General features: G+C 37.8%; 1 protein-coding gene across 3 annotated transcripts; it reads left to right on the plus strand.

Moving 5' to 3' along the window:
• Positions 1-9,367: 9,367 nt before the first annotated feature.
• On the plus strand, positions 9,368-25,564 carry LOC149422295 (E3 ubiquitin-protein ligase MARCHF6). Of its 3 annotated transcripts, none has more exons than XM_089633204.1 (7): positions 9,368-9,477; positions 9,578-10,954; positions 11,045-11,245; positions 16,324-16,644; positions 19,470-19,560; positions 22,101-22,467; positions 22,759-25,564. In XM_089633204.1, exons 2-7 carry the CDS (start codon positions 9,617-9,619, stop codon positions 23,081-23,083), a joined length of 2,643 nt encoding a protein of 880 aa, XP_089489330.1. In that variant the 5' UTR covers positions 9,368-9,477; positions 9,578-9,616; the 3' UTR covers positions 23,084-25,564. The 3 variants fall into 3 exon arrangements, with proteins under 3 accessions (XP_089489330.1, XP_089489331.1, XP_089489333.1); XM_089633205.1 differs by having other exon boundaries at positions 9,396-9,492; XM_089633207.1 differs by having other exon boundaries at positions 9,402-9,477; positions 9,587-10,954.
• The last annotated feature ends 491 nt before the right edge of the window (positions 25,565-26,055 follow it).

Raw genomic sequence — 26,055 nt, forward strand, 5'->3', positions numbered from 1 at the left:
CAGTGGTAATGTTTTGCTGTTGTAAGCTCCAATGGAAGGAGCTGCCGTATGACTAAAAACCATGTAATGCGAAAGCATGCATTTCCTTGACAACTTTGGCTGAAAATCTGCCAGCCACTGAGTCAAGTGGCATGACATTGGTGCTGTGTAGCTTCAGCCAGAATGAGTTCTTGAACCCTAGTTCTTTCCGAGAAGCGGATCCCACTGCATCCCATTCCTTTTTCAAATCAACTACTCCCAGAGAACTCGGACCCGTATGTACCCAGCGCTCGGCAGTGTGGCTTCCCCCTGGCGTTCGCCGCGTCCCCTCGCGAGAGTGGCGACTCACCACGTCTGTTCTAGGCTGGAACCGTGCGTCATACAGTTTGTACCCAGGACTCGGAACCTGGACCTACTCCTAGAACTCGAGTTCTTTCAAAGGGAGACCTGCAAAACACAGAACCTACTCATCTCCAGTGCTGTGATAGTGTAATGTAAAAGGTCCGTGTTCTTCACACTATTAAAAGAATGTGCCTGTATGGTTTTTTCTATGCAGTAAGAAGATTTGCAAGATTTTATGCCTGGCAATTCAGTCTAAAAAAAACAAAAATGCGGTGTTACCACAGACATAGGAATTAATAGACGAGAAGATAATGGCGAGGGGTAAAATCAACTGTTGAAGAACGAAGGGGGTAAAGCTGACTGTGATTCGTCAATAAATCAATCTGACAGTAAATAGGCATCTCGCATTATAATATCACCATTTAGTTCTTAAAAGTAAAATCTGCTTTTGAATGAATAGACATTTTTACATGGGAGCGCAAATTACTCGCCACGTTATGAACTAATTTGCGAAGTCCAAATTCAGCAAAAAATTTCTTCTATTTTCAGAGTCGAATATTTCGTTTAAGTATTTAGTTAAGACACTTTTATAAATGTTCATAATTTACTTCCCAGCAACCAACCAGCTTTGTGTTTCGCGTCCAGACGTTTCTCGATGTGATAGTATATGTTTCTACAACTGATTCATATTATACGATGTGAATATGCTTAAAATAAAGTAAAATAATGCTTATATATGGAATGTAATACGACAATTGGGTTTATTCTCTTTTTCACATCTATTTTTACAAGTTTTCATATCACAAGTCAACATTTTGCCGTGTTATTTCGTAAAATGAACAGATGATGCCTCGACCATAGTTCGCACAAGAATGATGACGTCACGTTTTCAAATTTCACTTGAGGCCATACGCGAGCACAGCCGGCTCCAATGGAACCGGTATGGGGAGTGGGGATAATACGCTTTTAATCACTTAGGGCAGGTCTACTAATATTCATATGTCTATGGGTGTTACAAACTCACCCACCCACTGTTCCTTTTGCGCTCTGATTTCCAGGGGGCTGTGATACATTATAATATACATAGTCTGGTTGCGGAAGACAGACTCAAAAAATCGCAATTAAAATGAAATAATATATTGAAACAATTTTTCCTTTATTTGAAAAACAATTTCCAATATAAACATGCACCTTTTATAATTATCCAATAAAAAATAATTACATTGGAATAAATCCGCTATTTCAATATGGTTTCAATGTTATGTCATGGAACATAAATAAACCATCATGCATAAATAAACCACTCTCCCATCATGGAATTATACCACGGATTGTCCGTATCAGTGTTGCCAACGAAGGCGATTTATCGCCATTTAGGCTACTAAACATAACAAAAACCTCTTGAACTTACCTTTTAAACAAAAATAAACTGGTAGGTATTTGACATAATATTTTTTGCGACCGGAAAAATGTGAGGAATTGGAATGGTAGCTACCCCCCCCCCCATGATTTCGAAAAAAAATTGTGGGGAATTACATATTATGATGTTTTTGGCTGTGCGGAATTGAATATTTGTGGGGAATATGTGGGCAGAATTTCAAGTTCATTAGAATTACTGCAACTGAAATTAGGCTACTTAATGTTTGAAAAACGGCGACATTAGGCCAAGATCCGTTGGCAACACTGGTCTGTATGAGAAATAGAATTTTTAAACATTGAACTATTTTTATTTATATGCTTGTTCAACAAGTAGGTACTTGTGAGGAAATATTAACAATAAACTAGATATGGAACTAGAAAAATTGAAGATTTTTTTTTTGCTTTCACTCCCATTAAGAAGAAGCTACAGGCCTAAAAGTGTATATTCTATCACTATTTACCTTATATCGTAGGTAATAGGCATTAAAATCGCTTGAAAAACCGAGTCTAGAAACATTCAATTTCAAGCAAAAAACTGGTTTTAATTTATTTTGTAAATAATTTTATAAGAAAGCAAAAAAGTTAATCAAGTGAAACTGTCACAGATAATCTTAGCTATAATACTGTATTTTTTAAAACTTGTTTCCTTCACGAGTTCATACATTTATATTGAAAAGATATATATTTTTAGTAGTTATTTATTGGATAATTAAAAGATCCACCAAACAGCATCCCCAAAGATGACAGATGCTCAGTGGCGGATTAACCCTAAGGCAAAGTAGGCACGTGCCTAGGGGCGCCAGTTACAAAGGGGCGCCGGCGGGCGCCCCTTTGTAACTGAATAATAATAAATGAAAATATATAAACTTAACTTTGTAAGTAAGTATGCACCTGCTTACACAATATAAAAGATTATTTACTTCTGTATAGATGCAGAGCTTCCAAAGCATACTCGCCTTCTTGATTATTCCTCCATGCCTCCATCGCATGATTTTTTAATAGAAGACCGCTCGCTCGTGGATTCGTTCGCGGGCGTTGCTAGATTGCAGGGCAAAGGGCGCAGCGGGGGCAGGGGATAAGCGGCCGGCACCGGACTTCCGAACGGATGACGGGGTGACAGTCACACTCATCACTTTCAGCTTGGATGTCGCCGGTTACGCGCGCTTCTATTGATTACGTACTCGCAGCGGTATTTGTGTGAATTAATTAGTACATTGCGTTTTAGTTCATTACCCAAATAATGAGTGAATTGAAGAAGAAACCTAGTGGTGCAGCTTATAAAAGGAAGGCTAAGGAAAAAGAAGAAAAAAATCAAAATATTATAAAGCATACGAAACATATTGAGACATTTTTTTCTAAATTAAAAAGTGATGATTCGGAATTTTCTAACGCAATTCACAGTGCGTCTTCTACCGAGTCTATTCAATGTGAAATTCCTACTAGTTCTAAACAACACGATTTGTCCATGCTGCCTACTCCGTCAGCCGTAGAAGTTGTGAGGCAGTCGCAAAATAGACTGTTTATCGTGGGATGTGACCCAGTCAAGTGGGATATCAATAACGAAACACAAGAATACATTGCAATTAATGGATTTAATCAAAATCAAAATGCAGATTTTTCATTGAGTAAGAGAATATATGAAGATAAAATCTCACGTTTTTTAACAAAAACAATGTTTGAAAGAAAGTTGTTAAATAGAGAAAAACTTCCAAGGAAATGGCTTATTTACTCTCCAAGCACAGGTAAAGTTTATTGTGGACCTTGTTTATTATTCGGTGGTGGAACTAGTTTTGGAAAACAAGATGTTGGTTTTAATGATTGAAAGAACGCATCGAATATATTAGAAAGCCACGAAAACTCATGTGAACATAAAACATGTATTTTGAGCTTGCAACGTAGATCTAACATTGACGGTCGTGTCGATCATGAGCTCGCCGCTCAATTTCTAGAAGAGATGACTTATTGGCGTGAAGTTTTAAAACGAGTGGTTGCCACTGTAAAATCTTTAGCATCGCGTGGTTTACCTTTTAGAGGACATGACGAAAAACTTGGCTCTCTTCATAACGGAAATTACTTAATGACGCTGGAACTCATAGCGGAGTTTGATCCGTTTTTAAGTAAACATATTGCTCAATATGGCGGCAAGGGAAAGGGATATAGGCCAATCAATAAAGAGTTTGAGGTATGCAAAAATTCCCCCGTCGATGAAATTTTTGCAGTCACGTGGAGTATCATTTAGGGATGACAAATGACAAGAGATCCAACAAAATATTTAACGGGAAGTTAGTTATTTTTAGCAAAAACTGAAAAAAAATTATAACTCTCGCTGGAAAAGTATTTCTTTCGAGAACTCTTCACATATTGTTAGTATTAATTAATATCCACCTGATTAAATAGAAATCCAACAATATTTTTGTAGGGAAAGTGTTTTTTTTTTAAGAGATTTGTTTTTTAATTCTATTGTTACCGGGAAAATTATTCCCTCCAATTTTTGATCACGGAGTGTCTTTATATTGGTGTTTGCTTTATTTAATCAAGAGATCCAACATTTTTTTCTTTTGGAACATGCTTTTTTGATATCAGTCAAAAATATCGCTCCGGAAAAATCACCCGTCCAATTTTTTTACGCCAAGTTGATGGGATAGCTATGTAAAAACGATTTCTGCAAAGATCCAACAAAATTTTGAACGGCAACCTATTTTTTAAAATTAATTTCGAACGCACGCTCATTTCGCGTGATTTTTTGATAAACGGGAGCCCGCGGGGTAAGGGGAGGGGTGGGACTAGTCGCACGGGAGGCAAGCGAGCCGTTCGGCGCGAGATATAGCTGACCGCTGCCCGCCGAGTAAGCCGCGGTGGGGACTTGGGGAGGGGTGGGAAGCCGACTTGATGTTTTTTGTGTTTGGTTGTCCGAAAATGTGAAAAATGCATTGAATATTATACCTCAATGGAAGAATGAATGTTTTAAACAAAATCTGTTTCTATTACTGTAAAGGTGTTTTATAGTAACCATAGAATTAAATTAAATTTTACTAGTGGTTTATATGCGAAGTGCAATATAAACAAACTCAATATATATTTTTAAATTATTGTGGCATTGTAAATGAGGTTGTTTCATAATTCTCAAATTCTCAATAAAAAGCAACACAAACAGGCATTTCCGAAAGCGTTGTTAAAACCAATGAAAGAGACGTAAAGCTTCTATAATATCAATTTTAATTTTAAAATACTTGCATAATATAATGTTATTTTAACCAATTCATTATTTTGACAACTGCCTATTTATGTGACAGAAAATTAAATGGGTGTAGTTAGTGTGGAATAATAATATTAATTATAAGACATTATAGGTAACTACAATACAATGACAACAATTGGGATCAGTTCTTATTTTTGACGTTTTATTGTTGAATCAAAATCTATTATAATATGAAAAAAAGTTTTACACCTTAAAAACATTACTCTGCGAAACTAAAATTAGAGATCATTTACTAACTGACCAAAAAATAAAACAAAAATACAATAAAATAAGGTACAAAGGTTGATATTATTTTTGTTATTATAGAAACAGAAGATAGAAAAAATATAGAAATAGAACTACATTTTAAAATACACATTTTTTTCACAATAAGATCATAAGAAATATTTTCATACTATCTAGAATCTAGATAAAACAAATAACATGTCCCACATAATGTGTGAATTGCGAGGAAAAAAATTAAATTAGCTGTTAATATTTTAAAAAAATCTGTGTTTCAAAAAAGGTTTGTTGAATTAATTCGGATGAAATAATTACGCTGCAAACTTGGATTTTTTTGAAGAAGATGGTTGTTCACTTTGCAAATCATTTTCACTACTATTGTCATAATTTAAAATATTGATGCCAATGTATTTAAGAAAACATATGGGAGGGGATCGAATAATAGGCTTGACTATGGGAAACGGCGGACTAATGACCGAGCCTTTCCACGCGGTGGCTTCGGTTAGTACTAGACATGGGCAGATTCATTCACAATAATGAATCAATTCATTCTTATTCACCTGGTCAAGTGAACTAATTCATCGAATTTATTCATTTAATTCCTTGATTCGACACTTCATTTTGGTTTTGTACCTAGATTGCTCACATTTAGGAAACTTAAAGAAAGCAATAATGAACCATTTTTTCGCATTCACATAAATGTGTTCGTTTTGAAAAAAACATTTTAAATAAACACACAAAAAATATCAAATATAGGGATTTATTTTGTACATTGCAGAAGTACATTTATAACTTTACTTAGAAAACCTGTATTTGTAAGCTTTACACTTTATAGCACAGAGTTCTTAAAGCGAGGAGAGCTTTGGAGTAACTTTAGTAAAAAACAATATGTCGTTACACAAAATAAACATATTACAAACTTTATAATAAATATGTTATTTTACGAACAAAAATAAAAAGTAATTTTACAAGTCACTAATAAAATCGTTGAGATGGGTGCCGCAAAGGACACGGAAGGCGCAGGGCGCTGGACCTGGAGAGGAATAGTCGGATGTTTATTTTTTAACTCCCATTTCTAAATTGTGGAGCAATGCATCCCTCCATCTACTTCAGAAAAGTAACACCAAAGTTCGGTCCTTTTTCTGGAAGACATCTTGGCTATTCAATATGTTGCTTTTTCCTATAAAAAACGACAAACATCATTAAACAATACCAAAAATAAAAAGTCCCACTCGATTTTTCTTTTTTTTGCATAGAAATTTTTTGCTGGCAAACTGAATCCCAGAATAAAAAATTATTATTATCGTTCTTCGTAAAACTATCTACATATTTACTCCAAAATTAGGTAAAATATATTATTTTAGGGGCAATGAGATACGTTCTTAAAGAAATTATAAGAACTACATTATTATTATCCCACTTTTGTATATCCGACCCGTTCACCTGGAATAAGCTTGAAATAAATATATATTATATTTATTTATTTTAATGTTTGCAGGTACTTGCCTCAATGGTAATTTTAAATCCATGCGCCAAATAAAAACTGATTGAAAGTCTGAAATTGAGTGGCATACAATTCAGTACAAAAATACAGAAATCAAAACATATTACTTGTTATCATCACACACAATTCGACAGTCAACTGATCTCGTTTTACGTCTACAAGTAGGCAGGTACATAAAAAACATACTTATAGGAACAATAACGTAAACATCGTTTTGTTTCTAGGCGTATTGCAATAATTTTCGTACGTGGAAGGGAGAAGAATATAGGAGATACTTTCGCTTTTTTACTAGGATTCAGATTTATTTTGTTTGGTTGGTATTTCCAGCAAATGACATATTACTTTGTAGTTGCTTTGAAATCTCGCGAACAAATGTAATATGGCGTTATGATTTTGGTTGACGACCGGTGTATTATCGTATATGTGAAATAATTAAAACGAAATAAAAATTTGAAGTGTATATTTTTTTAGGTTTTCCTTAACATTAAGAGTCACTTTTAGTAATAATATAACTAAATTCAAGTATCAATTCAAATAAACATTCCATATTTACCGTGAAGCGGAATTCCAAATTTACCAAATTTTACCAAATCAAATCAAATTTACCAAAGTGTGTTATGTTTTGTTATGAATTAAATTATTAATAAAAATGTATTTTAATTATCGTTGAATGTGCCAACCCTTATCATAAAGCAACATTTTTTTATGGTTTTTACCCGGTTTCAGGGCAAATATCAATTCGTTTCAGAATTGTGTTATTAATTATTAACTTATTAACTGCCAACTTTATTTTCGATTTTAATAGAAGTATTGTCATGTTTTTTTTCTTTTCAATGTAACTATGTAAAAAAAGTTTTTTGAAAAGTGTAATCAATTTATTGATAAAATTGATGAGTTCAGATTCTTTTTCGAATAAAAATGGAATTTACAAAAAGTCCATATTGGATTTATTAATCCATAAGGAATTGTGGTTTTAAAAGCTCGAATCGAAAGCAGATATACGAAGCGTTGTCAATAAACCATGCAATTTGCCCTTTGTTAATTTTACACAGACTCTAGAAGCGCCCGTCAAACGCGTAGCGTAGTCCCGAATGGAACTAGCCACAACTAGCCCTACCCCTCCCCTTACCCCGCGGGCAGCGGTCAGCTATATCCCGCGCCGAACGGCTCGCTATCCCCCCGTGCGACTAGCCCCACCCCTCCCCTTACCCTGCGGGCTCCCGTTCATCAAAAAATCACGCGAAATGAGCGTGCGTTCGAAATTAATTTAAAAAAATAGGTTGCCGTTCAAAATTTTGTTGGATCTTTGCAGAAATCGTTTTTACATAGCTATCCCATCAACTTGGCGTAAAAAAATTGGACGGGTGATTTTTCCGGAGCGATATTTTTGACTGATATCAAAAAAGCATGTTCCAAAAGAAAAAAATGTTGGATCTCTTGATTAAATAAAGCAAACACCAATATAAAGACACTCCGTGATCAAAAATTGGAGGGAATAATTTTCCCGGTAACAATAGAATTAAAAAACAAATCTCTTTAAAAAAAAACACTTTCCCTACAAAAATATTGTTGGATTTCTATTTAATCAGGTGGATATTAATTAATACTAACAATATGTGAAGAGTTCTCGAAAGAAATACTTTTCCAGCGAGAGTTATAATTTTTTTTCACTTTTTGCTAAAAATAACTAACTTCCCGTTAAATATTTTGTTGGATCTCTTGTCATTCGTCATCCCTAAATGATACTCCACGTGACTGCAAAAATTTCATCGACGGGGGAATTAATGCTTGGGTTAGCCTCATTTTGAACCTTTATTGACTGGCCTATAAGTGACATTTGAAAAGTGCATAAAATAAAATTCGTAATTTAAACAAAAAGGGATCCTAGGCATTTCTAGGTAGGTACTTATTAGTGAGTACTTATTCCTTTACATAAATAATTGATCATTTAAATTTTTTATGTTTTATTGATTATCCCTATTAATATTATAACTGCGAAAGTGTATATGTGTGTGTTTGTATAGGTATATGTTACTTCTTCATGCAAAAAAACTACTGAACCGATTGTGATGAAACTTGGTATGTAAAAAAAAGATAGCTGGCAGTGTTGCCAACGAGGGCGATATATCGCCATTTAGGCTACTCAGAACGAGAATCGGCGCTGAAAAAATCTAAAAGGCGACTGGGAGTCAAGTTAAAAACATAATTTTCACGTAAAAACATCAATTTTAAACAATTCTCTCACCCCCCCCCCCCCATGAATTTTTTTTCGGGACAAATTTTATTTTCTTGAAATTCTCTAGCCACCCCCCCCCCCCCCCCCTCCCACGAAATTTTTATTTTCACGACAAATTCGGCTACTTTAGGTACTTGTTAAAATTTATAATATGTGGTCGCTAGAGGGGCGCCGATGAGGTGCTTGCCTAGGGCGCTCTCAACAGTTAATCCGCCTCTGCAGATGCTCCTATGTGAAGCTAATGTAAGTAGTCTTGTACACGTTGGGCCAGCGTACTGGCCCGAGCATTGGTTTTACGCGTTTTACGTGTACTAGACACATGACACATCACACTGATTTTGCAATGACGAACATAAACATTTTTTTGTTTCCAGTTCTTAACACATCAACAATTATTTGTCAAAGACAATATTCATATAGGCAACACTTAAAAATGGAAATGAAGCTTGTTTTCATATGTTTTTGACGAATTTACAAGAGTTTTCATAAATTCTCAATTTTTATCCTAGATAAGAGGTATTAATACATTTGGTAATTATCAGATTGATAGTAGCATTAAGGCAAGCGTTTTTCTGTGCAAAACTGCGCGTAATTTCTCATGGCCTTTTCTTTCCAGGTCAAACAGTCGAACGAGCCGTCCTAGGCTCTCGCCACCATGGACCCGGATTCGGCGGGGGCCGATATATGTCGAGTATGTCGATCAGAAAACACCGCCGACCGGCCGTTATTTCACCCCTGCATTTGCGCCGGATCGATAAAGTTTATCCACCAAGAGTGTCTAGTACAATGGATGAGGTACTCCAGGAAGGAGTTCTGCGAATTATGCGGCCACCGATTCTCTTTTATGCCAATCTACTCTCCGGACATGCCGCGGCGCTTACCTCTGCGAGACGTAGCCGGCGGCCTGTTGAGCTCTGTTGCCACAGCCGTGAAGGACTGGCTACATTACACTCTGGTGGCTCTCGCCTGGCTGGGAATCGTGCCTCTCACGGCGTGCCGTATCTACCGCGCGCTCTTCTCCACAAACCTCGACTCCTTCGTCACCCTTCTCCTTGACATGCTCTCCACAGAGAACCTGGCTAAGGATGTCTTCTCCGGTTGCTTCGTCGTAACTTGCACTCTCTTTGCGTTCATCGGCCTCGTGTGGTTGCGGGAGCAGATAATGCACGGCGGGGGGCCCGAATGGCTCGAGAGGGAGAACCCGGGTCCTGCCAACGCACTCCCCGAGGGGCGAGAGCCCCCGCAGGCTGCGGATAATAACAATCTGCCTGCAGAAGAAGCTGTGGAAGAGCCTTTGGCGCAGCAAGAGCCCGAAGGAGCGGGGGCGCGCGCCGACGCAGCGGATGACGGGCCTGGGGCTGAGGAGGCCAACTGGAATCCCATGGAATGGGACCGCGCACCTGAAGAACTGACCTGGGAACGGCTGCTTGGTTTGGATGGGTCAATGGTGTTCCTCGAACATGTTTTCTGGGTAGTGTCATTAAATACATTATTCATCTTAGTGTTTGCGTTCTGCCCATACCATATGGGTGCAGCGGGTGTGGCCGCTCTGGGCCTGGGGGAGCGTGTGGAGGCTTCCCACTTCCGAGGGTTGTTGACCACGCTGGCGGGCTACGAGGTGATCGGGGTACTTTTGGCAGCGCTGCATGCCCTAGCGGGGCTGCTGGGACTGCGCCGGCCCCGTCGCGCTCTGGGCTTGTGCTATGTGGTGGTGAAGGTGTCTCTGCTGTCTGTGGTGGAGATCGGTGTGCTTCCCCTGGTGTGTGGCTGGTGGCTGGATATCTGCTCGCTGGCCTTGTTTGACGCCACCCTGAAGGATCGCGAGGCAGGCCTGGCAGCAGCTCCCTGGACCTCCATGTTCATCCACTGGCTGGTGGGAATGGTGTACGTCTACTACTTTGCATCCTTCATCCTCCTGCTAAGAGAAGTCCTGAGACCGGGAGTGCTCTGGTTTTTGAAGAATTTGAATGATCCAGACTTTAGTCCAATTCAGGTTAGTTCCACATGTTCTAAATGCTTATAAAGCTAGCTGTATGTTGTATCGGTGATATTGTGGGTAATATGATGTAATGACTTGTTGCAGGAAATGATCCACCTGCCTATAGTGCGGCACTTGCACAGCCTGGTGGCGTCGGCTGTGATATTTGGCACAGCCGTGCTGCTAATGCTGTGGGTGCCGGCCCGCCTGCTGCGCTCCATGTTCCCGGGCTTCCTGCCCTACGTGGTGGCTACACACGCAGATGCCCCCGTCAATGAGCTCAGCCTGGAACTGCTGCTCCTTCAAGTAAGTCTCTGTTTTCTTATCACTTCCATTCTACCTCTACATTCTACAGGGTGTCCGAGGTCAAAGTGCAGTAACTTCGGGAGGTGATTCTACATGATGGTAAGAGCAAAAAAGATAAATAACTTTTTCCGAAATTCAAATTTTTTTTCCATACAAAAAGACATTCCTACTAAAAATCCTTAGTGGAGGTACACACTTACCCGATAAATTCGCTGTGTGCTTGTCGAGCGCGAGACTGGTGACGTTGTTTATTATTTGCCAGTGACGCTTAAACCGAGAGTTCGAAGTTATATTAATGCTCTTCAAAATCGTCTGTTTTAGGATGTTTTAAACCAAATTCGAAGAACAAAGAAAACTGCACTAAAATAATAATTCGAATTTACACAGAAAGTGTGTTGGTGTCTTCCAACTGTAGGTAATCGTTGAAGTTTCCGTCGTTGAGAGGTATGTTGTAAGAATGTTGTCGTAAATGTGGATTAATAATCCTTATCTTTTTCACGGCATGAAACGATCATTGAAGTAAGCAGCTTTCAAAAGAATTAATGAATGAATCTCTTGTTACGTAACGGGCAGCCTTCAGGCCCTGTAACCCATTATCGAGTTATGTAACCCACATGTATAGTGAGTACATGTGAGGTATTTGTTTATAATATTTCTTTAACCCTTTCCTTCCTGACGGTACAAATTTGTACCTGTTGATTTCCTGCCTAAAATCTATGCCGCATTATCGTCTATACCTTTGCTAAGCCTAACGATACTTTCTAGTACCGTCTAGCTAGCCAATAACAGCAAAGTATTTGACATACGGCAATTTGGCGCCAAGTAGGGCAAATAATAAGTCTTCGCAACGACGACCGTAATGCGTGGTGACGTGCTGTTGTTTTAGAAAATATTTAAAAATAGTTATTACTTGGTAAGTGCAATTATTGTTTATTACACTTGGAAATTAAGGTTTTGTTTATGTATTAAATGTGTTTTTAGTGCATAATTCTAGTTATTAGTGTTTGAATAACTCGAAAAATCGTTAAGGACTAATAAGTACCGTCAGTAACTTCTTGTTATACTTTATTTGTTTGAGACATGAGTGAAATTTATTATTTTTATATCGAACAAGTCCACGAATGCATATGAGACAACAATTTTTTTTATTTTTTTTTTGATTTACTAGATTCTTATATGCCTTGAAGAGGTGAATCATTTAAATTTACTGAATTTAAAGTTAATGTTCTTTATACAAATAGAACGGCGTCATATGCGCCTCGCAATTTTTACCTCATGTGGGTATTTTAAAAATAAATTTTTTTATACAATCGTCCCGTTCAATTTTTTTACGCTTTTTTCAGGTCTTCGAAATGGATATTTCAAAAAATAATGCTTTGATTGAAGCATTACTTTTAGAAGACCTTCCGGATTGCGATGCGTATTCAGATGTGGAGTTGTCTGACGAAGAAAATATTGAAAATATGCAACTACATACATCTAGAACGTTTGATCAAATTTTCGAGGAAGCGTTGGAACAATCTTTAGATCAAGCTGAACTTGAGGTTACAAATGAGATTGAAGAAAAAAATGGAGAAGTAAGTCAATGCGCATTACCCTCCGGTTCTTCAGAAACTGTTGCTTTGATACCATCTAAAAAGAAGAAGAATATTGAGCCGAATCGTAAATGGAAAAAACGCGATTTAGAAACTTATCTTCCAGAATATTCTACAAATACGGGTGTGGTCGAAGAATGTTTTGCTGGATGTAATACACCCACCGATATTTTTTTAGTTTTCATTGATGATATTCTGGATATAATTATATATCAAAGTAACTTATATGCAGTCCAACATGATAAGGTCCTCAACCTAAAAAAGGAAGAACTGATGGCTTTTATTGGAATGAACTTTTACATGGCCTACAATACTAGACCTTCATGGACAGATCATTTTTCGTCAGCCCCTGATTTGAACAATCCTTTGGTAAGCAAGACCATGCCCAGAGATAGATTTGCAATTATTTTGTCCAACCTCCATTGCAATGATAACTCTCAACTGCTTCCTAACTGCAAAGACAAACTGTACAAAATCAGACCTATAGTTGATGCTTTGAACAAACAATTTCAAGGGTGCTACCACGGAACGAGAGAAGTGAGTGTTGATGAATCAATGATAAAATTCAAGGGAAGGTCAGTCTTGAAACAATATCTTCCGATGAAACCAATAAAGAGAGGCTATAACCTATGGTGTCTGGCTGACCAAAGAGGTTTTATAAAAAAATTCATGATTTATCAAGGAAAAGACGAAGTAATGAATGCAAAATTTTCCGATTGCACTTTAGGAGAAAGAGTGGTTTTGGAATTGACAGAATCTGACTGGGGGAAGGATAAAGTAGTTTACTTCGACAATTTTTTTACATCGGTAGCTCTACTGGAGAAACTGAAAACTGAAAGAACTTACGGATGTGGAACAATGAGGGTTAATCGTAAGGGTGTACCCAACAATCTGTTAGCTGACTCTAAATTGAAACGTGGAGAATGTGACTATCGATTTTCTAGTTTGGGCATCGGGTTTTGGAAATGGAAGGACAACAAAGTCGTAAACATTGCTTCGAATTTTCATGGCAACGAAGAAGAAACTGTAACTCGCAAAGAAAAAAATGGATCCAAATCGACAGTATCTTGTCCAAAATCTATCAAAGAATACAACTCTTACATGGGCGGTGTAGATACAGCTGACAGATTGAGGGCCTTGTACTGTGTAGACCGAAAGTCTCCAAAATGGTGGCACAGATTGTTTTGGGGAGTTCTGGATATAGCTTTTGTAAATGCATATGTTGTTCATGGGCTGATACTTGAAAAGACTTCTGTAAAAGAGTTTAGACGGTCAGTTGCACAAGGATTGATGACAAAAAAAGATCTTGACAAGAAAAAAAGGTTATCGAGGGAAAACCAACCCAGCCCTGGCCCATCTAAAAGGCGCAAAGCAAACTATTCGACATTGAAAGATGTTAGGTTGGGTAACAGAGGCATACACTGGCCTACTTTTGTAGAAAACAGAGGCAGATGCGAAGTATGCAGCATCAAGAAGATACAGTCAAAGCCTCACTCAAAATGTTCTCACTGCAATGTATTCTTATGTCTAAATGAAAAGAAAAACTGCTTTACTGAATACCACGAGATTCATTTTTAATTATTTATAACTATTAATATTTATTTAACGATTTAATTAGTTTAAAAAAAAAAACCTATGTTTTAAAAGTTCCTATTATACACATTACTATGATACACAAAGTTCCTGACGGTACAAATTAGTCCAGGTCACAGTAATAATACCTAGAATGCAAATAAAAATCTAAAAAAAATTTATGTGTTTCCTTTACAACATATTATTAAGAATCTCATATAAAACCATTAATTTTGTACTTTTTTCTCATAGCCGTTAGGAAAGGGTTAAAGTAAACAAATCACAGCTGTTCTGTTACCAGCTGTAAAGCGCGGGAAGGGGGGGTAGCGGGTGTCAGTTCTAGAATCGGCCGGTCGATTTCAAATGATCCAAAAGCAATAATAATGCAGTACGCACACGCCGGCGCAATTTTTCTTTGTAGCTGAAAAATACATCTAAAAGTTGAATTTCAATTTGAAAAAAAGTTATTTATCTTTTTTACTTCTACCATCATGTAGAATCACCTCCCAAAGTTACTGCACTTTCACCCCGGACACCCTGTATAGAGCCAGCGTTTTAAACCAGTGATTGCAAAACCTGTTGAGAATTGAATTTTGGTAGTGCTTATTTTTAGATTTATCCTCAAAGTACACATAAGTAATCAAACAAAGAATGTTTTAAAATTGTTAAATTGGCCCTTCTGCCAAAACGGTTGTGCATCACTGTTCTAAGCCCGGCTTAGACAAATTAGAATTTCAACTTTATGTGAGTTTTCACGTCTTGGAGAATTTGAATAAATGAATAGGTACCTTTATAATATGTTATTTGGTGTGGTATGCATAACACAACTATATACTGATATTTCTAGCTTATATTTTATTGTTAACTACTCAAAACTCAAACAGCCTAATGCCCGGGCCACACGAGGCTAATATTTCAAGCAAGGATAGCAAGCTATTGCTAGTAATCTAGTAACTCTAGCTAAGTGTAGACAGAACTAGCTTTGTTTTTAACCTAGTAAGCTAGTTATCTAGCGTCTCAAGCCAGAATAATTTAATAGGAAGGGTTTCTATTTGAACTAGTGGCGCCCACCACCACCGAAGATACTATCCTGGCTTTGTGTTTAGCTTTGATAGTAACAAGATAATTTTTTTTAAATGGAGTTCGATTTTCGAATAGGTTTTGTAGGATTACCTAAATTATAGAATTATAAATTGTACAAATTATATGTATGCTCATTTTGCGCTGCAGCTAACAAAAATGATTTAAGTGGAATGGTACACAAGTTGACTTACGCTTGAATTTATGCATAAAAATGTGCGTGAATACTTAGCATACTATTAAGCAGTATGTATGACTTTACACACAAGTAATTCTTTCACAGATATATTATATATATTTACGTGCAGAATCACTCTGATACTATAATGACATTGGATTTTAATGACTTATCACTCGTTTCTCGATCAAATTCCGTAACTTATTACTATTTAATTGTACTAATATAATAATATTTTGCTTTTACATCCAACAGCGCTGTTTAAAATAAAAGCATGTATATACCTGTCACAGGTGACATCTATATAAATAGATATATAAAACACATGTGTATTATAATGCAACGTTGTGTCGAAATATCAAAGCAACCGGTGGATAAATTTCGGAAATTAAAAATTTTTGAACTAACGAACACTTAAATTTTTATTTATGTAGATAGATAATCCGATCTGATAGTATTATTACGCTTAAATATGTCCGTACTTCAGAATGAGGCCAACAGAAGCGGGGCCATCTATAGTTATATTATCAGCGCCGGGGTGGACTGCTTCAATCACACCTGCATAAGGCCGGTCCTGGTCTACTTAATTAATTATTGCTATTATCCATTACCTACTAACTCAATAACAATAATATATGATTTTAAAATTGTAGGTGATCCTTCCTGCTTTGCTGGAACAGTCTCACACACGCACATGGCTCAAGTGGCTTGTCCACTGGTGGTGCGGAGTGGCAGCAGGAGCCCTGGGGCTGCGCTCCTACTTGCTGGGCTCTGGGCCAGGCCCCAGCGCGGGCCCAGAACCCGGCCCGGCGGGGCCCGGAGGGGGGCTGGGGGCGGCACACCAAGCCCTGCTGCAGAGGGAGGGTCCCACGGGGTGGCAGCCCTACGAGCGGCCGTCGGCCTTCCCGGCTAGATTGGCCGCCTTACTAGTTTTAGTATGCTTCTCCCTGGTGATTGCCAGCTCGGTTGCTTTGGTGAGTTGCTTGCTTAATTACTTTTATATTAGACTCTAGTGATTTTGCTGTAGAGAAAATTAAGATTTTGATATTTTTCTTTCTATGATTAAGTAATTGAAATATTCAATGTATAAAATCATTTTTTGTGTAATTTTTCCAATACGGTGAACCCACATAAGTAGTTTACATGCTTAACATATTGCCAGTACATATGTACATGTATGCCTGAATAAACCGAGCCCCCAGCATTATATGCATTTTTCTATGAAAATAAAAACATGAGGGTAATGCTGGGGGCACAGGCGTGCATTCCATATGGGCATATAAGCACTGCCTACCCTACCTTACCTGAGTAAAACATGAGGGTAATGCTGGGGGCACAGGCGAGCATTCCATATGGGCATATAAACACTGCCTACCCTACCTTACTTGAGTAAAACATGAGGGTAATGCTGGGGGCACAGGCGAGCATTCCATATGGGCATATAAACACTGCCTACCCTACCTTACTTGAGTAAAACATGAGGGTAATGCTGGGGGCACAGGCGAGCATTCCATATGGGCATATAAACACTGCCTACCCTACCTTACCTGAGTAAAACATGAGGGTAATGCTGGGGGCACAGGCGAGCATTCCATATGGGCATATAAACACTGCCTACCCTACCTTACTTGAGTAAAACATGAGGGTAATGCTAGGGGCACAGGCGTGCATTCCATATGGGCATATAAACACTGCCTACCCTACCTTACCTGAGTAAAACATGAGGGTAATGCTGGGGGCACAGGCGAGCATTCCATATGGGCATATAAACACTGCCTACCCTACCTTACCTGAGTAAAACATGAGGGTAATGCTGGGGGCACAGGCGTGCATTCCATATGGGCATATAAACACTGCCTACCCTACCTGAGTAAAACATGAGGGTAATGCTGGGGGCACAGGCGTGCATTCCATATGGGCATATAAACACTGCCTACCCTACCTGAGTAAAACATGAGGGTAATGCTGGGGGCACAGGCGTGCATTCCATATGGGCATATAAGCACTGCCTACCCTACCTTACCTGAGTAAAACATGAGGGTAATGCTGGGGGCACAGGCGAGCATTCCATATGGGCATATAAACACTGCCTACCCTACCTTACTTGAGTAAAACATGAGGGTAATGCTGGGGGCACAGGCGAGCATTCCATATGGGCATATAAACACTGCCTACCCTACCTTACTTGAGTAAAACATGAGGGTAATGCTGGGGGCACAGGCGAGCATTCCATATGGGCATATAAACACTGCCTACCCTACCTTACCTGAGTAAAACATGAGGGTAATGCTGGGGGCACAGGCGAGCATTCCATATGGGCATATAAACACTGCCTACCCTACCTTACTTGAGTAAAACATGAGGGTAATGCTAGGGGCACAGGCGTGCATTCCATATGGGCATATAAACACTGCCTACCCTACCTTACCTGAGTAAAACATGAGGGTAATGCTGGGGGCACAGGCGAGCATTCCATATGGGCATATAAACACTGCCTACCCTACCTTACTTGAGTAAAACATGAGGGTAATGCTAGGGGCACAGGCGTGCATTCCATATGGGCATATAAACACTGCCTACCCTACCTTACCTGAGTAAAACATGAGGGTAATGCTGGGGGCACAGGCGAGCATTCCATATGGGCATATAAACACTGCCTACCCTACCTTACTTGAGTAAAACATGAGGGTAATGCTAGGGGCACAGGCGTGCATTCCATATGGGCATATAAACACTGCCTACCCTACCCTACTTGAGTAAAACATGAGGGTAATGCTGGGGGCACAGGCGTGCATTCCATATGGGCATATAAACACTGCCTACCCTACCTGAGTAAAACATGAGGGTAATGCTGGGGGCACAGGCGTGCATTCCATATGGGCATATAAACACTGCCTACCCTACCTGAGTAAAACATGAGGGTAATGCTGGGGGCACAGGCGTGCATTCCATATGGGCATATAAACACTGCCTACCCTACCTGAGTAAAACATGAGGGTAATGCTGGGGGCACATTCGTGCATTCCATATGGCCATACACCGAAAATGATTAGATAATGGAAAAACAATTCTAATTTCAATAGAATTTTGTTTCATTTTTGAATTTGAAAATTTCTAAATTTCTTGTGGGTATTTTAGAACATATGCATTGGCAACTCTGGTCCACGATCATATTTGAACCGATGAAAATTTTTTAATACAGATTTTTAAATACCGGTAATTGTGTAATCAGGTGCAGTCATGGATGCTTTTTGCACTTTGATTCAATACAATAGCATTAATTAGTGACATGACATTTTACCTAGTGTTCTTCAATGTTAAAAGCGGATAATCTTAAGAATAAAAACGTCTCCCATACAGCGCCGGTTGAAAAAAGAACATAGGTTTTTAGAGACGGGTGACTGGGGATGTCACTGGTCACTTCCACAGATTTGATGCATTTTTGGGAGACCCGAAAAATTAAAACTTTGAAAATTATTTTAACTATTAAAACTAACTATAACAATTAAAAAAAATGTACAGGTATTATGTTAGAAGGTCATTACATATTAATAAAAAAAATTAAAAGGACTGTAGTTCTCCATTGCAATATTTTAAATCAAAAATTTTAAAAACACTAACCACTTCCAAGATTTTTTTTTAATTAGATTTACGAATTTGTAAATATTCATTTGTATCGTCTCCTTCAAAGTTTTAATTTTGTGGCTTGGAGGGTTTTACCAAACAGCTGATCCCTTGAAAAACCTTAGAAAAGATTTTCAGGTATTGCTATAAGTAATATATTGTCAAATGTTTCCAGGTGGTTCCCGTGTGGTTGGGTCGCAGAGTAATGGCTTTATGGCTTCCTAAAGTATCTGAAGGAGTTCATGAATTGTACACAGCTGCTTGTGGTGAGTAAACCAATTTTAAATTAAGAATACTCAATTTTTAAAAAAATAATTAGGAAAAACAAAGAATCCTTGTGAGGCATTTGACCCAGATTTTTGTATGTGAGGGGTATAGAAGCAAACCTGCCATTTTGCAAAAAAAATTTGAGATTTCGATTGATTATGGACCTATATTGCAAGCCCCATTGACTACATTCGATGTTTGAAAACAGAAATGCCTCTTTCCAGAAAAAAACTGCCTTTTAAAAAGGATTAAATGCAAAACTGCCACTTTTAAATTTTAACCAATCAGAACCCTCCATTCACCATTATCTAAAATGGCCGCTGTCGTTGTTCTCTTGCACTTTGAATTTTAGTTAGATGCAAAATCGCCACTGTGCATTTTGATGAGATGTAAAACTGCCACTTTTCAGAATCTGAGATGCAAAAGTGCCACTGTTCATTTTATTTACTCCAGTATTTTGGCCAAGGTGCAGAAATTCGTAATTCTTTTATTGTGTCTATAGAATGGTTATGTAATAAATAAATTCAGAAAAAATATTTTTAACTTGTTGAACTCCGTTGTCACTGCCACGGCGACACACGAAACATTCTAACTACTCCAATGGCGGGTAAATAAAAGGGTCCTTATACATGATTCTATTCAGTTGTATACAGTACCCACTTACGATTGGTTGTGCTTTTTGCTCTGTTTTTCATACATAAAAATAACTACGCATTAATGTGGGCGCACTGGGCAATAAATATTCTCACTCCATCAGAGACCAGCTCAATGGAAAACTTACCAAAAAACATTTTTTTCTAATTTTCTAAAAATATCCTAATTTTTCCTCATATTTTTACATTACACTCTATGGAGTAGCTGGTATACCGTATAAAAAATAATTTGGAGTACAAAGGGTTAATAAACAAAGGCATTTTTTGTGTCCACTGAAAAATTTGTAAAACTGTAAAGTGGCAGCTTTGCTTCTGTACCCCTTATATTAGTAAGGTGATGGAATGAAGATATGCTTTTATTACTAGAAGAAGAAGAAGACTGTCAAAACTGAAGACATGAAGTAGTCCCAGAGAGGTTGTATGTGACTACGACCGTACTGACTGGTCATACGTTCTGGTATCTTGTGTCTTTTTTGTTTTCATACAAGAGGTGTGAGAAGGACGATGACATATGCACAACCACTGGGACTACTATATCGCCGCTAAAAGATATTATAAAGTTGTCTTCAAGATTGTGACTGATAACAGTTTTACAACACTGATAACACCACATGCTCCGTATTTAATACGTAACAGTTTATACAGAGTCTAACATCAAGTATCCCAAGGATTTTAACCAACTATTCCTGGACATATTTGGAGTTAGCTGAAAAAATATATCGTTGAACAGCAAAATGATATCAACATTTTTTACTCCCAATGTTCAGAAATTGCTGGTTAAAATCCTTCGGATACATACTGTTACACCTTGTATAATTTTTGCAGCAATGGTCAACAAACCCAATAAACCCATTATTATTATTAAGTCCATTATTTTGAGCATGGATGATTCAGTAAAATATGGTTTTTCCATATGTACAAGGTAAGGTATACATATGGCGCATAAGTCTTCATTCGATTTTCTAAAGGTTGTTTGTGAATTCCGCTTTCTTGAGAAGTGAGCAATCCATGTTTTTTTTAAAATTATTTATTTTATTTATATACATTTGAAAAATGTTTTGTCTGTCCAACTACGAAAAAATCCCGTTTTAGGATATACATATTTGGTAGAACAAAATAACAAATGTTGATGTTTTTAAATGTTTGTCAATGCATATTCTGCTTCTACTTCACAAATGACAAGACGCCGTTTTCATAAATGAGAGCATCTTCCAATGGCTTTTGCGCCACCTATTATTTATTTTTGATACATTATTAGCTGTTGAAAAAATGGTATTCATTCTATTCTATCTTTTCCTACCACGGAGTCTCTACTCCCAAGGGTTCTCGTGACATCCTGGGGGGTAAAATGAAACTTGAAGGTATCTTTCGTAAGGTTTCTCTAAGGCCCTTCTTCCACAGGGATATGCAAGTAGTGTATTAATGTCACAAACAACATGCAGTCCGTACAACTCACTACTGAAATCATGAGACCTGCGTCACCACCTCTCAAAATGTCAAAACTAGCTTTCATAACTAACGCTGCTGTAGCACGTTCGCTCGCTGTGTGCGACTTTGGTCGGCTGGTCGCGGGATACTGGTGTCACCAACGAGTTTGCAAAATGCGTCAAAGTTTGCCTATGTAAGAAAACCCCCCGTGCAGATGTATAGCAGTAGTTGCCAAAATACTTGAACCGTGGAGATCAGATACTTGCGTATTTTTGTGGAAGAAGGACCTAATAGTTATGGTGGCCTTGGCGTTCTCATTGGGATTCTATCTGCGATAACCACTGACTTCTTCATAGTCTGTTACTGTTCTATACATAACATTAGGGCTGTTGTTGATCTGGTTGTATTGGCTAAATTTAGTTTGAATGAATCTACAGGCGCTGCTTTGATGTTTGCAGGCACGTACCTCTGCTGGGTGTTGGCGCGTGCTCTCTCTCTGCTGTGCACCTGGCTGCCGCTGGGCCGTGCCCTCGTGGCGCGCCGCCTTGTCCTGTGGGGCAGCGTGGCGCTCCGCTCAGCAGTGGCGTGTGCCGCCTTGCTGGGTGCCGTCCCGCTGCTCTTTGGGCTGCTGCTGGAGTTGGTGTTGGTGGTACCGCTGCGGGTGCCGCTGGACCAGACGCCCGTCCTGTTTGTGTGGCAGGACTGGGCGCTGGGCGTGCTGTACACCAAGATAGCGTGCGCTGTCGCCATGATGGGCCCCGAGACGCCAGTGCGCGCCGCTATCGAAAAGGCGTACAGGGATGGCATTGTGCAGATGGACCTCAAGTAAAAACTCAGTTCAATATCCATAACACCAATTTTATGTGAAGTTTTGAATTCCCCCTCAATAAAAATAATATAACACACAAATGTATAGGTATTTTTACATAATAAATTACTATTGCAGGTTATCTCAAAAGTATGTCTATTGGGAGTTAATACTCGGGGTGATGTTTCACCCTAGCTTTGTTAAGCTACTCATTAGTGCTACCCTTAGGAACCCATTCTCCTTTATTCTATAATGAACATGTTGCGTACTCCCAGTTGGCAATGTGAAAATGATAAGTTTGGTTGCAGGTTCATCTTGTGCGAGCTGGCAGCCCCCGTGATCACCTGCTTCGGGCTGGCGCTTGCCATCCCGTATGTGCTGGCCCACGGCGTAGCGCCCTTGCTGGTGGGCAGCGCTCCGCTGCGCAATCTCATTGCGCGCCGCATCTACCCCTTCTTGCTGCTCAGCGCGCTGGTCACCGGCGTGGTGGTGCTGCAGATCAGACAGTTCCGCAAGCTCTACGAGCACATCAAGAACGACAAGTACCTGGTCGGCCAGCGCCTGGTCAACTACGACCACCGCCGTCCCCGGCCTCAGGCTGTCTCCGTCTCACCGCAGAACCCCACAATCTGAGATATCCTAAATTAAAATAAAACACATTGTTAAATCTATTATTGTTAAAAACATGGTGGTATTGTATATTATTAAATTGGACATAAGTGACCATCATCTTATAATTATCGAATATTATTTGTAGGGTCCGTACTTGCGATAGCAGAAGCAATGTCATACCGTGAATGATTACTTACAGTATTTAATGCTCATTGTAATTTTGCCAATACTTGAAGAATATTTTGTCACTGGGCGCGTAATATCTCCAATATGAAAAAATTAAATTTTACTTGAGAGTGAAAAAACAAGCTGGTAAGTGAAGGAAGACTTCCATTTCTTTTTATTTATTGTGTTTATTAATAATCATTATTAACATAAATAAATGTTATGTGTTTAGTTCCTGCTTCAAAATGGGTTTTTTCACTCCTGTAAAATATTATTCTTCTCACATTGGGGGTATTACTCGTCAGGCGACGACTTGCCTTTTAAGAAATGGTACTGGAAGAAAAGTGTTTTTCCACCGCAAATCGGAATCAGATTCATTTAGCATTATCTCAAATCTAGTAGTAGGAATTATAATTTTTTTTTTCAAACATACGGGGGAATTTACGGTTTTTTTTATTCTTATCTGTGTAACAAATGCATCCACTTATTTTTAAAATGAATGTAACCTTCCCAATGTATGGCGAATAAAGTGTTGAATTTGAAATATTGGGACTGACATTATAAATATAATACATAATTAACTTTGTACATAGTGAGTTAGTTCACTGTTTTAGTATGTACTACTATTCAAGATTATATGAAGTAGTCCCTATTATTACTATGTATTTCTTGGTCTGTAGACTGTCAGTGATATAATCAGTCATCAAGCGCTTTTTATCATTCTCAAAGGCAAGTTTCACATTGGTACCTCAGCAGCGTCATTCAACAGCGTACATCGTTTTGTATGTAAATCGATTGCGCGGCTGAATCGCGTTGCTAAGGTAAATGTGAAACAAGCCTAACTATTTATTTTAATTTACTGGGAGCATAATACTTCCAATGTGAAAATATTTTTTTTAAAAAAAACAACAATCATTTTAAGCTGGAAAATGAAGGTGGACATCCAAATAATATTTATTTATATTAATTTACACGATAAATAAGAAGAAATGGAAGTCTCTTCATTTTCCTGTATAACCACTCAGGCCCCTGGCATATTTTTCAGAAGATCGGTCCACTTTTGATAGGTCAATCTTGGAATCCAAATTATATGGAATATTTCTGTATGTATCTGAAAATTAAAAAATTGCTTTTGAAAGATGATTTTAAATTAAAAATAAATTTTGTTTTTAGAAATAAACATACAATATTTGAAATATTAAATTTTTTGTGCACACAAAAAGTTTTAAAAATGGCTCACCATTTTTAAAAACATTTTTAAACCGTTTTTACTGATAATAAAAAATATATATTTTATTAGACAGATATATTATATAAACACTATACTGTCATCTCACTTTTTTGAAGTTTCATATAAAAATAATTAATAAATGATTCGCAAGTTTCATTTTTTTTTTTTTTTCCTAAATTGCGGTCGGAACCATTGGTTTCATTGAGGTGTACATTTTTATTCTTCTGTGGTTAACTTCTGGATTTGAATTTAAAGCGTGTTTTCTCTTTTCTAACACCTTTAACCTCTCAGACAAAGACATTTATATACTATGTGTTCCTTTGAAAACTGTCAAAACGTGATAATTTTTGTGTTATTTACGAGTTTTGCTAAAAGCATCATAACTCACGTCTTGGGAAACGTAGCCTCATTCTAAAAAATGTTTTGGAAAGATTATGAAATCCACTATTGCATTGTGTTGTTATAAGTAAATATTTGCGTTTCTAAATACAATATATTTTATGAAAACGTCAAAAATATGTAAGAATCGATAACCATTATTTCAAAGCCGTGAAAAATGCACTTTTTTCTGAGTATCATAAAGAAATAACACTTTATATATTGAAGAAATATAATTAAAAACTATTAGTCACCTCAAAATATTAACCGTCCAAACTAAAATATTTTTAATAAATTATTTAGAAACGCAATAAATTATGAACGAACAAGATGACAGATTCAATCGGCTTAGATAATGCAGTTCTACGTTCCATAGATATTGTTGAATACAGATGCGTAGCGTTATTCATTATCGATACTCTGTTTTTTAAATCATGGCAATCCGTATACTAGTGATGGAAATAAATCGATTTTTGTAAAATCTCGCGCGTTTACGTGAAAATACGTTCTAATGTCTTTACCGCTATTATCATATTTACGTCTTTTGACGTTCTAATGTTCTGAGTGGTTAAGTTCATATTTCTCACTGTCTCGCATGACAATAAGGGCGACAACGATTTCTATGACCGTATGAGCTGTTCCCAATAGCGAACAAATTAGCTTGAGTGGTTAAAAATGCGTTTTTTCACTCCTGTAATATTTCAATATTTTCACACTGGAGGTGTGCACCTGCCCCCCCCCCTGCCTATGCGTGCCAGCAATGATGTATTATTTTCAATGTTTTTCTGCATCCTTATGATGTATTTTCAGTGACAACGTAATAAACAGTGTTAATAATCCTTATGTGACATTTGCTTAAATGCACCGATGGTAAAAAAGACAAACATAAAGTATGTAAATAATATAGAAGTGAATAATAATAAAGCGTAATCCTTTTAAGCCTCTGCCTTTTAATTCTGGATATCATTATGAAGTAGTTAAACTTAGGATAGGTTGTTTCAGAGAATTTGAACAATTCATCAAATTTCAACATTCGTTTTCGGGTTCTGTGAAAGTCCTATTCAAGTTTAGTTATTATATCATTATAGGCTGGTTGCTTGACAGAACTGAAATAAAAACAGAACTTGAAATAATCTTCCGCAGGACTTGAAAATGAACGTTGAAATTTGATGAATTGTTCAAATTGTCTGAAACAACCCGTCCTTAGCCTTATTGGCTT

The sequence above is a fragment of the Hesperophylax consimilis genome, chromosome 7 (genome assembly GCF_061612785.1).
Source record: "Hesperophylax consimilis isolate HC1 chromosome 7, BYU_Hcon_1.0, whole genome shotgun sequence".
NCBI lineage: Eukaryota > Metazoa > Arthropoda > Insecta > Trichoptera > Limnephilidae > Hesperophylax > Hesperophylax consimilis.

What these genes read in the sequence shown, in the direction of transcription:
- LOC149422295 (XM_089633204.1), top strand. Translation starts at nt 9,617, where the DNA reads ATGGACCCGGATTCGGCGGGGGCCGATATATGTCGAGTATGTCGATCA. An exon ending in CAGACTTTAGTCCAATTCAG is followed by an intron (nt 10,955 to 11,044) that starts GTTAGTTCCACA and finishes GACTTGTTGCAG; the next exon opens with GAAATGATCCACCTGCCTAT. An exon ending in TGGAACTGCTGCTCCTTCAA is followed by an intron (nt 11,246 to 16,323) that starts GTAAGTCTCTGT and finishes TTAAAATTGTAG; the next exon opens with GTGATCCTTCCTGCTTTGCT.